Source organism: Halyomorpha halys, unplaced genomic scaffold (assembly GCF_000696795.3).
Source record: "Halyomorpha halys isolate HHAL.00 unplaced genomic scaffold, Hhal_1.1 Scaffold681.1, whole genome shotgun sequence".
In the NCBI taxonomy this organism is placed as follows: Eukaryota; Metazoa; Arthropoda; class Insecta; order Hemiptera; family Pentatomidae; genus Halyomorpha; species Halyomorpha halys.
In genome coordinates, this window is record NW_027106347.1 from 173,552 (window position 1) to 188,974 (window position 15,423).

Consider the following 15,423-nt stretch of genomic DNA (forward strand, 5'->3'; position numbering starts at 1 on the left):
CTCTCTATAGATAGGATCTAATCATTAAAAAAACTTTCCTAATTTTTTTTTTAATATCTTTATTGAGATTTACAACTGTACATAACACATGACACATAACACTACAGTATATTTTCCACAGTTTCCTCTATTACGGTCTGAAGTTCAACATTATAACAAGCAAATAAGGACAATTGAGGACTCAAGGTCCACTCATTCGCAGAAATATAGATAAAATGCTTTTTTTGGAATTTTTAACTAATTATTTTCCAGAAATACAAAAATTTTGGTATAAATGGACACTTATAAAAATATGAAAACTTCTAATCCACTACTAATACTGGATAAACCGTAAATGAAAGGAATATTAATTTAAAATATTAAATCGCCGTTCTACGTATTTTAATATATAAAAAAATGACCGTTCTTTCAAATTCAAGATTTAAAAGGACTGTAAATATTTTGATTCTATTTAATACTTTACAATAATTAATAATCCCTTTAGAGCATTCTCTAAGCTTTCTTAATCGCATTCGACTTCTTAAAAAAAAAACCTTGAAAAACACGCGAACTTATTTCAACTTTATCAGTTATAAATTTTCAAAATACCATATTAAAAAATATTGTTACAATAAGCCAAACTTAATAATTGATAAAAGGGATGAAATTTCATAAATGCAGTCCACAATTTTAAAGTATTGGCCATATTACGTCAAATGAAAACTTATTCACTTGACACCGAACACAGGGTTTAAACCCAAGTAATTAACTAATCGAATTAATTTTATAAAAGCACATCTTAAAATTCAGCTTAGCAGCGAATATGGAAAACAAATATAATGAAAATTTACGTAATCATAACTAAAGATAAAAAAATTTAATATAGAATAAAGAAAAGGGGTCCCAAATGTCCCTTGATTTAAACCATGGAATGGGAGCACCTCATTTAAAATTTGACTTTTTCTTTATAACAAGGTGGGTGTGCCATCTTGCACTAGTAACATTAACCTAAGTTTAATTTAATTGAAGGAACAAAACGTAGTTTTAGTTTCCAATTTCACCGTTTGACATTTCGTCTATTCATTCGTTAAATAGTTAGGAATGCCTAACACGATTTTTCTAAAATTTAGCAAAAATGTTACCAATGTTAAACTTTGTTTAATAAAGTTTCTTTAGTTCTGTGTCCAGAACAAGGCAACTTCTTTAGATGATTAGTAGATTTTATCGTGTTACCTTGTTATTTCATTTTTTTTAAAATATTTTTTTGTGATTAGTTTATTTAAGAACGATGATTTAGATTTTTATTGATTAATAGACCTATCACAAATCAGATTTAATTTAGGCTAAATAATGAAAAGTTGTAGAGTATTGCATAAAGGAATCTTATATTTAAATAAATATATAAATGGACTAAACATTTCTCTTGCCATCAAAGTTTATTTGGAATAAATGAGCAGAATCCAGCTTTTGTGTGACAGAGCCTGAATGCGACATTAGAATGAAAAGTTATTCGCGTCATTCAATTACTGCTTTGGAGGCGTATCTGTTGAGAAAAGTGATGAGTTTCCACAAAACGTCCGAGCTTAATATTAAGTAAACATCATCAAAGTTGAGTAAACGAATTATATTTCGTATTGTTTCCGTTTGAGTTGAAATGTAGACCCTAACTGTTTCGGAGGCCGGGGAGTTGGCAATTCCCATAAGCAATTTAATTGGCAGCGTTAGAACTCCCTCCAGAACTACAGTTGTCGTGATAGTAGGATCCAGTTTCCAGAGCATGCTAATTAATTCAGAGTAGTACTGTTGAGTTATAACAAGTTTGTTGGAAACCATTGAATTTTCGTATAAAAATATTTTAATTATAAATCACACCGTATCTGAATTCTTTCATTTGATTTGTTCGATTAGAAAAAAATATTTGTTTAACAAATTTTTTAAACATAAATTTTGGGTTTTTATAGCAGCGAACAGACAAAATAATTGTTTTTTTAGTATTACATTTTGGCATGTACATTAGGCATTAGTAATATAGAAAATAGAACAAATTCACACTATGTTTACATATAATAAAATAATAAATACTAGTGCTGAAAGCCAGTGGAAGACAAGGAGGGTGCTAGACGCAGACGCTCAAGTCTTAAGTGGAGAGTCGTGCCACTGCCAAAACTCCAATCTTAATGTATAATTCAGATGTTCCCCGGGTCTCAATATTGGTAATATCCCACCCGAATTAATTTTAACTGATAAACTGGTATAAATGGGGTGGACTGTATTTGAAATGGATATGAAATAAATAACGCAAAGTGAAAATAAAACCTCTATTCTTGAAAGATTTATAACACAACTGATTATATGTGGTTTAGCCAAAAGATTTTACAATGTGGCTTAGTTAGGTTAGTATTTAATTTTATTTATGGATTTGAATTGGTTTACATAAAATGATAAATGATATTACAGTTTACTAGGTAGTTGATTTGTAGCTTGTATGATTTTGATGAAATTTGAAGGTTCTTCTCTTCTATAATGCTGGTTCCTCTCTTAGGTTCTCTTATCTCTCTTATTCTGCCTCTATCCCCGTGCCCGTTAGTTGTGAAAAACTACTCACTCATGGTGAATTTTTGATCTCAACCAGAAGATGATATTCCTCTTGAGATTGTATTCACTATTTAACCAGTACAGGCCAAGATGGCTACCGAAGGCCTGCTTCATGTGTTTGCCCCTAGGTGGTAGCATCTTGAATTCTTATTCAAAATGTAAGGGGGTCTTCTTCAAACAATTATTATTTACAGTAAATCCCTACAAAGGATATTGTAAAACAAATGAATCTAATTATTGATGTGATATTATTTTTTATTAAAAAAGAAAAGAGATCTTTCTAGAAGACCTTTATTTTATTTTATTTTTTTATTAAGGATATTACTATTTTAGCTGAAAATATTATTATTCATTTTAAATTTTTTTTTATTTCTGTGAAGTATAACATATGTATCCCGAACTAAAAAAGAGAATGTAGTCGATTTTCCTTATGTAAAAGTTTCCTGATAATTTTACAGGTATCAAACAGAACTGATTTTATAATATCCGAAATTTACCATATTTTATGGTTTTTAATACCATTCTATTTGAAAAAATGACTATCGACCCCACTATTATGTTTTAGTTTATATAATGATTGTAACTTATAGGCAAGTGCCTGGTATTTCTTAGAAGCAGTGAAGATAAAAGCATCATCATGTCTCTGTAATTGTCAATTGGATGATTATAAGTGACGTAGTGCGTTGGTTTTGGCCTTAGATTCAAATCTATACTGTTAGGACGTCGTATAAGATGCAAGACTCTTTTACAGCTCCATTACTCTCTCGAGAAAGAGATAATTTCTAACTATTGCAAATTGTTTTATTATTAATGCATACAGATTCGTGCATAATATAATCCTTCTTCTAGTAAAGAATTTTCGATCCTCATACGACGTATTTAAGGTCGTGTAAGAAAAAATAACAGTAAAGAATTTGCACACCTTGCGTTTTATTATTAAATTTTTAAATTTAATATTTTGTATAAAGTCCGTTGGCATCTATTAAACTTGTAAATGTGTGATCATTGTGATTATCAACGTGTCGGCATTGTATGGACAAGGTTTTAAATTAAATCCGTGTTAATTTGTTCCCATAATTGCTTCAAAAGATCCTCGAGGTGGTGTCTTCCGGTTATTTGGTGTTTTCGAACATTTTTATCAAAAATATGCCACAAATTTTAAATTATGTTCAAGTCAGGAGACTGTGGAGGGATATGAAGTTGTTGGCGAATGTTAAATATTAACCACTCTTTAGTTTTGTTTGCTTTATGTTTCGGATCATTATCATGCATAAAAATATACCTATTCTAAATTCCTAATTTGGCTGAACTGGCTATTAGGTTACGGCGCAAAATCTTGACATAACCTTCTGCATTTAAAATCTCTTCAATAGGCACGAGATTTCCTACACCATTATAAGCCACGCATCCCCAAACCATTACACTCCCACCTCCACGTTATACAGTAACTGAGACGTTTTGCTTCCTGAATTCTTCACTTTTCCATCACCATATCCTGTTTCTGCCGTCAGATCCAAACAAATTAAATTTACTCTCATCAGAGAATAATATATTTTCCTAAAAACTGATGGGCTTGTTGATGTAATCCCTAGCATAGAAGAGCCTTTTTTGCGATTGGTTTCACTGATATAAGGTTTCCTTCTCGGGACCCTGATGTAAATTCCTTAAGAATTTAAAACATTTCTAATTGTTTTAGTGCTCAAACAGACCCCAGAAGTCGATTCGACCATATTACTTAGGACACCTGTACTAACTCCTGGATTTTTAATCGCCTCAATTTAGATTTTTCTTTCCATTCTCTCATTTAATTTCTTTGGACGTCCTTTGCGCCGGTTGTTTGCAGTCTTCTTCAAATCTTTTAATTACATATCTGATGGAACACAAATTAATACCTAAATAATTCCCCATTTCAAGATATGATTTTTTTTTATTTCGAAATAATATACCTTTTTCGCGAGTAGCGGCAGTTAGTTCACTTGTTTTTGGCATTACGATCGGTTAAATTAAAACGAACTTAATATATTGAAATATTTTATGGTACTGGTAGAAAAGAATAGGATAACACACTCAAGCATACAAACAAGAGGAAGTAAACAAACATAGTGTGCAAATACTTTTTTCCATGTGTTTATATTATGTTTAAATAAATTATTATTATGATCAATATTTTTAATTGAATTTATACTGTTTTTTAACAAGTTTTAATTGTACTTTTTACTAAGGAACCTCAAACAATTTTATTATTACTTAAATTCATCACATAAAGAAAAGACATGGTGAGCAAATACTTTCTTCGGTCACTGTATAACATTTTACCAGCTTACACAAAATACCTGATGACTCACAAAGCTGGGAAGTTTTTTTTTTATTTGTTCACGTTTGGTCCATATCAGACGTAGGGACGACAACCTTCTTCTTTTTAATCAACTAATTCCTCGTTGGGAGGAGTTTCAATTTTTTATTTACTTTTTTTTTTTTCTTTTTGTCAGAGTATACAACTCGTTCAGACGATCTCCGAGGGTAGCAATTCTGTGATTGGAAAACGCTTCTTTGGCCTGATATTAAAGACTTTAAAGCCCTGTGTAAACTTCGGCTTGGACCACTGTACAGATTTTACTTGATTTTTTTTATTGTTCGCAAAGCTCTCTAACTTTTTTTTTCGTTGGTATTGGTTTCGATTGATCAGTGTTCGAAAGGGTTAAATAAAAGCGCCCTTTGTAAGTTTTTTCCCCCTATTTGAAATATTCAACTGTGTGTTTACATAGCCTCTTTTTTTTTTTTTTTTTTAATTTATCTGGAAATACTTGACGGGGATTTCGTTTAAACTCTCTGACGAATATAGAATTTTAATCCCACAATAAAATAAATAAAGTACACAGTATATGAGTTAGTATACGATGGATCATTAAAAATACAATTTCATGTTTCTGTATGGGAAAAAAATATTTAACTCAGTTATATATTCTTTAAAATAATTGAAGATATCCAGTATAAAACTTTTTGGGTAAAAAAGTTTCAAAAGTTCTTTAGAATAAAATTTCAATTATCTAGAAAATGTTTTTCATGGGAAAAAATTTTGTTTTATTGGAGAGCTCTGTTGGGATTCCCATTTGGAAGAGTTCCAAATAGCACTCCAATTATAAACAAGAGAGACATATACCCTTGACTCCCAATTAAATTCGTTTAATTGACTGCTTCTTGTTTAGCCGCCCTGTTGTGAAGAAGTATTGAGTGGATGGAAGAAAGAGCCAAGAGCTCTTGGTAATTAAATAAACGAACAAAAGAAGAAGGGAGAGAATGGGTCGGTCTTCCCACTGAGGCTACCAATCGATATCGAAGGATTATCTTCATTTACTTTAGGTAGTGGTTACAATATCAAGCAATAATCTTTGTAATTCTACAAATAGAGCTTAAAACATTTCAGCAATACGTTCATTATCAAAAGAAATTCAGAAGAATTTAAGAAATTACTTAAAATCTTATGTATCTAACCAAACTATATGTTTACTGTTGATTTCTACTATTTTCATAAATGAATTTTCAACTATAAATCATTTTTCCTTAATTTCAATTATCTGTATATAGAAAATATTGTAAGGAGAGTATTGTGGTCGTGAAAAGTTTTGAATCCTAGTTTTCAGTTAAAATAAACCCTTTGAGTCATAGTTATAATTTAATCTTTACAAAATGCTATATGTTCTTCGCTCAAAAACAAAAAGTTGTACGAAATAGAAATTCATCAATTAATGTCGGTATATGCCTAGGATGTTACAGCAAACTTTACGTTTAAATCTACACTACGATTCTTATTAAACTCTTTACATCAATACAAAAATGAATTGTCTTTAATATTAGCTGGGGAATATCCTCATTCAAATAGTGTGGTACCAGTTAAATGCCAATTCTTAATAATAAAACGCAATATGAACTAACTTAATCTTCCTATCTCAATCCGTTCAAGAAAGGATTTTTATTAATTTTTCAAAGAGGACCACGTGTTTCGCCACAAAAATTCAAATATCTTGCAATAAATTAACATTTTTCAACTTGTGTCACTATTTATGAAACTATGAATCTTCGATTAATTTTTAATAAGATATCAATCAATTTGCAGAAAAACGATAATAAACAGTTTATTATACATACTGTCAAATTTAAGTAATCCGAATTTTTTGGTTATTTTTTTATTTTATATAAAGTCGGTATTTCTGATGCCCCACCTTGCCGTGGACATCGGAAGACCCCCGAAGACGCCGCGACTGCAATGCCTATGCCAGTCTATGCACCATGCAAGCTAGGACCTGGCCTGCCCCTACCATCACGCAAGAGTCGAGGACACACTACCCATCCCTTGATCGAGATAGACGTCTTTCTGATACCAGGCGAAGATACAAGGTTTCAACTTTTTCGCCCACAGCTGAACCTGGACGAGGAGAGGGAAGTCACACACAGATAAGCCACTGTTCTATTAACCATGAGACCACCCAAATTTCTTCTGGTATCATATTATTCGAAATAAATAATCAAAGCTAACACACTAACCCTATTTGCCCCTCCAGGGATTAACATTTGAATTAAGCGACATATATGCATGTGTTTTGACAAGCAGGTCTCACAATTTTCAATCCCCCTTTGTTCCACAATCATTTAATACAATTTAAAAATACAATCGGGCACCTGAAGTACAGCACGAGCAGGTCCCGATGTAAACACATGCAATAATAAAAAATCAAAACAATGTGACAAGTAAAATGAATGATTTTTAAAAATACAAGGTAAAATTTCGAATTTTCAAAATGTAATTCCATTTCATGAGCTTTCCAACAGTATTTGCAACATTGTGGAGGTAATGTATTTCTGAAGTGATATTGAGGTCGTGTGATCAAATAATAAATATGTACTGGGAAAATGTCCAAACAACATTACCTTTGTCACCTGCTGGCGCAATAACATAAAGAAGAGAATCGCCGAACTGCAAAGGAGGAAAAATATACATGTCATCAGGAACTATATTGCGTGGTTACAGCACTAATAGTGGATTCCACAATATGATTCCAAACAAATGCACAACATACACATGTGGGTGATAACATACACAGAGAATGAGAACATTTATACAAAATGTATTCCTTATTTGCAAGAAAAATATGCAGATGAATTTGGCGAAAGATAATTTTCGATTAAGTTTGGTTTGGAAGCAGACGAACCATCCCTCTTGGAACAAGTGGAGTTGTTTGGACAATTATTTGGATGGATTGGGTGTTAAGAGGGATCAGTTTCAAAGCATGGCGGATACCATTATCCTGGACTCACTGGGAATCCTACACAACCGACCTTGGCTGCATATTGTCAACTCTATGAGTCGAAGAGAGGAAAAATTTACTGTACTAGTTACAACTCATTCTTTCAACCCTTTTAATATCATCGATTGCCTGAATGATCAGTAATCTGTGTACTAGCAACTCAACACTGTTGAGCTGTCGCTCGCCAGTTTTTTTTCTTGAGTTTCTTCTAGATGCCTACAATTCGATTACCTAGTTGGTAGTTGGTTTTTTTTTCTTTTAACTAAGCAGATAGTTCTTAACAATCCAGAAAGATTTAATAAATACGAGCTGTGTTCGCAGCAATTAAACAAAAATATTAAAAAATATACATGTTATCAGGGACCATATTGCGTGGATACAGCTTTGCAAGGTTTGCAGACATTGTTAAGTTTAGTTCGACTGAAAAACAAGCACTAATAGTGGATTCCATGATTAGATTCGAAACAAATGATCCTGATCAGAGTGATAAGATACAGATAGAGAAACAGAACATTCATTCAAAATATATTCTTTATTTACGAGAAAAATATACAGATGAATTTAGCGAAATACAATTTTCGGTTAAGAGGACTTTGGTTCGGAAGTAGAGGAACTATTCCAACAATTCTTGCAACAAGTAGTTTTTGGAGGGGTTGGGTGTTAAGAGGGATCAGTTTCAAAGCATGGCGGACACCATTATTCTGGACTCACAGGGAATCCAACAACACCACATTTATATCAAGCCTTGGCTGCATATTGTCAACTCTATGAGTCGAACAGAGGGGAAATTTATTGAACTATTCACAACTAATGCTCTCTCATCCCTGTTAATATTATCGATTGCCTGACTGATCAGTAAGCTGTGTTAATACTACTAATGCAAACTCAACACGATTACCTAGTCGGTAGTTTTTTTTTGTTTTAACTAAACAGATAGTTTTTAACAATCTAGAAAGATTTAATAAACATAAGAGCTGTGTAGAAGCTTCGTAGAAATCAAACGTTAATTTTCTATTACAAACCTGTGAAAAGCATAAATATATTCAACAAAAAAGTCAGATAACTTACCATCATCCATTATAGCTGTAGTAACGTTTTTCCCAGTGACTCCTTGTGCCCAAGCCGCTTCCACATTCAGATCAAGTTTGGCTTTTCCTCCGTTCTGCCCCGTGTTCTTGAGGTACCATTGGAACTGAAAAAATGGGTCCGTTGGGGGTCTTTCGGGTTTCATATCTGGAACGAGATTTTCGACCCTCAATGGTTTGTAGCCACGCTTCACTCTCTTGAAGCCTGGCATCTGAACGGCCACATGGACCTGCAACATAAAAATAAGGACATTTTTATCAAATAAAAATAAATTAATTTTAATTCTATAATTCAAACACAATTAGTACTAAAATGCTGAACCTAATAGAGTTTGTCAATTTTATTAAACGTTTTTTTACAATAAAAAGACTTTTCAAATTAAAGAGCAGAAATAATTATTTTGTGAAATAACTCTTTGATTTATTTGATAAACATTTAAACAGCAACCAGGTCTTGTTTAAAGACACAGGTCCTAAAAGATGTGACATCATCCCTCAGTTTTAAAAATCAGCCCTAAATGTCGACTTGACATACTATATACTACTATACTACCCTACTACAATACGTTATGAATTGTGAATATGTGATTTTCGAAAAAAATCTAACGACCAGAAAAGGAGCGTATATTTGGCAAAAAGTTGTTCTGTTGCCATAAAAATTCGTATTTAAGGTTTCTCGGGGTGTGAATAACGAATATATGTTTTTTGTCCTTTAGAAATACAATAGTTTAAGAAAAGATAACGAAATCGTATGCATATCCCTGCAATCGTGAGAGATCGAGCGGTTTTGTATTTGTCCAATGCGAACTTCTGTATCAATTTTTTTTTTTCCATTTTTAGTCATTCGTCGAATTCTTTATTATTTTTTTAATTAGGCATGATCTATTAGTGTTGATCATGAAAAATTTTAATTATTTTATTGGTTATTTTTTTTTATCACGTACCGGTCCCATCGCAGCTTCATGATCCTCGATTGCCTTTTTTTCTTTCTTCGGACCACTTCGTGCCCCTCTTTTTTCTTCTTCCAATATTGGCGAGAGAGCGTTTTCCTGTATGAGCCTCTATCTAGACAGTCGGTATCTGAAATTTTAAGGTTCTTTAATTCTTCTCTTATTTGCCTCGTGTATCCTCCCATGCTTTTGTAGCTAAAAATTTTCTCTAGATCTATTTGTTCTTTCCTCCTTGATCCTTTTCCCATGGAACATCAGCCTTCTGATTCTTATCTCGGTTTCCAAATCTTTGATTTTTATGTAGATCTCTTCGTTATATTTTCGCCTGTAACCTTCTTGTGCTCTCCTGGGCCCATAGATTTTTCGTAAGATCCTCCTTTCCATTCTTAGCAGCTTTTCCATGTTGGGTAGGCATGCGGTCTCCACCCCATATAAAATCACAAGCTTAGTTGGTTATTTATTTTAAATAAACAAAATTAAAGATACTGTAGAGAAAGATTTTTTAAAAAGTTCTTCATCTAAGCCCTGTTAAATTATTCCGCTGAGAAGGAGACTTCTTTAGTATTGAAGAACATCTAGTAGTACATTAATATACTATATTTCCGTAGAAAACTTGAATTGAAATTTTTCACAATCGCATTACTTCCACTTACTATATGTTCCATGTATAGGTAAGTTGAAAGCAAAAGAAAAAAATAATGACCTACGCATATCCTATTGTACGATTTGCTGATTTACCGATTAAGGTTACTTATTCTAGAATCGTTAGCCAAATTTAAAATAAACAGTTAAGCGAAATTTAATTTAAAATTTAAAATTAATTACTAATAATCTTCTAATGGCAAGATATTTACTGTAAAACACTGGATATATTAATTCTATATCTCTCCTAAATATAGTAATTCTGTTAATTCTGTTGTTAATTATAATAATTCTTTTATTTTGTTCTCGATAAATTATTCTTCTGAATTTAATTTCAATATTTTTTTAGTAAGTACTAATGAATGCTTTATTTCACAGCATGAGTCACACACTGGAAACACTTAGACAAATAAATCTTTTCGTTTCCATTATTTCTAAAGAGTATGAAATTTTATTATTTGAGTTCACCAAATTTCAGTACGTTTATCTTGACTTGTAAAGTTAAGATGGATTAGCTGGAACCCTAAACAGTAATGAAAAACAAAAATCAGTTGGAGGAAAAAAAAATTATTAAAACTTCGCCCCATCAATAATCCAACCCACGAACAGTTTCATGAAATATCAGAGTTGAACCAAAAGTTGTGTTATTGTGAAAAGCGAGTAATGGTAAAGCACACCCGAGCTAAGTTACTAATGGGCGCCTACTTCCAGGGACTCGACTGGAAAATTGAAACTGTTTTGACAAAGGGTAGCGCAGTCTGGAGTTCCAGACGACACCAATATTCTCCAAACCGCTCAAAAACTTCAAACCATGAACATAGGTTGTTTTTTTTTTAAATTGAACTGGATATTATTAATATAATTTAACTTATTACTTTATAACCATTTCTGAATATATTGTATTCAGGAAGTTGAGGATAAATATAACTTTTTTGATATTTTATTCATTTTTAAAAATTTTCTTTGTTAAATTATAAATTTTTTTTTCAAATTTCGTTTGCAAATTAATGAATTCGCTACAGTTGAGCTCTAGGACTGCACGGCAGTCGTCCCCAAAATTGGAAATATGCATTAGCTAGTAATTAAAAAAAATTAACTAAATTAAATTCTTTACAAGTTTCAGCTTTTCCGCTGTTATCACTAATATTACTAAAATACAATTTTTTTTTTTAACTATAACAAAGATTGCTCTGTGAACTTGAGTATAGTTTGGAATTCAAACAAAGGAATTATGTTTATCGGGTTTTTCAGGAGCCTTAATAACACTTTGTGAATTTTAATTTTTTTTTAAATATAAATAAAAATATATATTTATCTATCCATGGAGTAACCAGTATCTATATAGTAAAATAAGTAAAACTATTGAGATTTCATAGAATAAAGTATAATGTCTCTAGTTGATATGTCTTATGTTTTTACTGTTGGTGTGAGATATGCTACCTTTTTTCTACATTTATGTAAATCTGTTTTGTTTTTTTATCCTTAAGATTTCTGAATCAGGAAAATGTTGAATGGTTATTTATTCTTTAGTGTTTAAGAGACTTAAATCTTTGTTTTAGTAATTCAAATAACATCATAGGTATAATTTATACTTGTTTTTTGCTTTCTTTAATTAAACGTATTCGGTAATTATACTGAAATAAAATATATCGCAGTATTAGGTTATATATTACAATATGCGATTTCTATAACCTAGTAACCTTCTAGTAAACTCTATTGTTAAACTTTTGCGGATACATAACTCTCATAATTGGGGTCTAAAAGTTATAAGCTTTGCATCTAACTTAAATTAGTCCAACTAGCTGCTCTAGGCAATTGGTAGTTATAATTAGTTTTAACACTCCAATAAGCTCAAACATATACATGGCATAAACGGAATATACGTGGCAATGATATTATGATTTTATTTCTTATACTTATTTTTAATTTTTTTTGTATTACCTATATTTAATTTGTAATTGTGAATATCAAATTATATAGAGTCATGAAAAGGTCAACACTGCTTTTCATTCTTTTTAAAATCTAATGTTTTACACAAAACTTTGATTTATTAAAAAGCTTTATTCTTCACTCATATTCTTACTACAAAAGATTCGATATAAATTTTAAATGGAATCAAAAACATTATTTTTCCATTAATTCCGTTCTACTGGAAGATGTTTACTGGATTTAAAATATTTTCTGGTTTTGTGTTCCATACAAGTATGCCTATTTATATTCCCTACTTTTCGAAGTAAATTTAAATTAGATTATATATATATTTATGAACTACCCATTTCTTGGATAGTTCTTTATGAGGTTCCTTTTTTTCAAAGTTACGGATTTGTCTAAAGATAAAATATGTATATGTATTCATATTAGGTCCATGTATTGTATTGTAAATGTATTTATATAAGGGGTACTACGATTTCTGATATGGTACTATGAAATATTTTTTTTAGTATCTAACTAACACAAAACATTATAGATTTTATACCACTTTACGAAACAAATCGAATAAAATTAATATTATTTTTATTAAATAAATAAAAATTATAACTTTGTAAGGAAGTACTGTTACTAGACCAACGGTTGTTCAGGGAGGTAATTTGGTCAGAATCACGTTTGACTGCCAAATTTATCCCCGATTAAGGGATAAATGGTATATGGAGTTACATCAAGTTGTGCATTCTTGAGATTTAGAAAATGTTTATTTTTTTCCAGATTCTAAATGTTATAAAATTAAAACAACAATATCTAAAATGGTAAACTTATTCTTCTAATTATGATGAAAATCAATCATTTAAAAATTAAACATCAGAGCATGTCGTTTTTTCTATGTTCTCGCTAAAACTAGTTCTTACCTTTACCAATTTTGTCGTTCCTTTGCAATGCAGTTGATTCAGTTACATGGTAAGTTTTTAGTCGAATTTTCTTTGAAATAAAATATATTATTTCTTTTTATACAATTTTTTTTATTTTTTGGAGTATTATTTTCACCGTTATTGAACGATCTCCAAGGAAGTTCCAAGGTGTTGACATAAGGGATACTGCAATATTGGTCTATAAATATTTTTCTTGACTCCCTAGATAAAATCCACCAGCACCTTCGAGGTAACGAAGTGGACAGATATATATTTTTTTCTTTCGTCTGATTTCAAAATATAATGCTATTAACTTACTTATCAGATTATTTAGGGACTTATTTCATATTTTTATTTTTCTCCTAAATTTAGAAGGATGTTTATCGATTAAGTGAACAAAAGGAAACTTCCATAATAATATTTATGTATTTTTATAGAAATTTCGGTGTTGTGTATGTTTTATTCACTTATATATATTTTTTTTTTAATTTCGATTCTTATTAAAAATAAGGTAATCTGACAAATCCTGATGAATTTCTATATTCTTAGTAGGTATCAGTGTTATGTTTGAAAAATATTTTAGTTTCAACAATATATATTTTAATCCAAAGAAAATTATATTAAACAAATAATTTAGAATTGTTAGATCTGGCAGTAACTAAATGGCCTAAAAGACGACAAACTCCAAAATAAGACAGTGAGACTTTAAACGATCTTAGCAAGTGGGTTCTTGGTAAGTATATTTATTTAATATGACAAATAAAACTTACTCCATATACATTTAAAAATTATATTAATATAATGAGTACAGTAATTAGTTTTGGTAAAATTTGTAAGCTATCAAAATTGGTACTTTAAAAGTTATATTTTGAAAATTAGGACACAACCTCCAACGCCAAATAAAATATTATTCACCAATGAAATGTAACATGGAATGTATGAAAATGGTGGAAAATAATTGCAATTGAAAAAAAAAGTGTAATATTTTATATTACTATGTAATATTATCTCATATTTATCAGTCATAATTTTTCTTTATTTCAGGACCTGAAAAGTTTTAATTTTCGAGAGTATGTATAATTTAACACGGGAAGAGGAGACTTTAGATAGTTTAATCGAGCAATATTTAAAAAGAGCCTGAAATTAGAAAACGGAGTGAAACCCTCCTCGTAACAGACAATTATAGCGAGCAGGTTGGTCGACGTACTACATGGCACAATCTCACAAGACGAGATCATAACGCAAAAAAAGGCAATCCTTCCCGACCGGACACACCCCACTAAGACCACCTGGGAGCGACTATATCACTTTTAAAATATTTGCTTAAAACGGGAAAATGAGACTTAAGATAGTTAGATCAAGCAATATTTAAAAAGATTATTTGGAAATTCAGACTTAATTACTGCAAAAACACACTTTTAATACCATCTATTGGCATTCTTACACAATTCAGTGTGGAAGAAATTTCATTGACTATAAGTTATAAAAATGAGTTAATTTATTAAGACTGTCAGTATCATTGGATAATTCTAGTAAAAAAAAAGCACATTTTTTAAGTCCCCTTGAATAAAATAATTTTTAAGGATCACTGTGCATTCATGTTGGTTATAATGATTTTTTTAGGATCTTCAAAAATATTTCTTTCTGACAGATGAAATGAATTAATTATATTGCAGTGTTTTACTGGCCATGAGCTCCGTCATTCTCATTGTCATGTCTATCCCACAGCAATATTTTTTTCATTTAAAAACACATTTGCTGCATATATTTCTTTGAAAAACATACTTTACTGTATTCAAGCATGAATTGAAAGATTACCAAAATCATGCCATTTTTTTTTATTGTATTACAACGGGCTTTTGGGTATTTAAACATATGTCCCTGAAAACAAATCATCAACTTGAACAAATAAATTCTCAAACTAAAGATAGAATTAGAGAAATTTTAATGAATTCAGGGATTCTAAAAGTGACGTTGGCCGCCAATTTCACACTTATTTCTTTCACAAAAACCTCCCAGAGAAGTA

The 15,423-nt window shown here is 30.8% G+C and overlaps 1 protein-coding gene across 1 annotated transcript in view; it reads right to left on the reverse strand.

Moving 5' to 3' along the window:
* LOC106685325 (neuroendocrine convertase 2) overlaps nt 1-15,423 on the reverse strand; it is a gene marked incomplete at its 3' end in the record, with an annotated part of 291,090 nt that overhangs the window by 164,278 nt on the left and 111,389 nt on the right. The window contains 1 exon segment of the mRNA XM_067044696.1: nt 8,946-9,192. Coding sequence (XP_066900797.1) covers nt 8,946-9,192 — 247 coding nt within the window.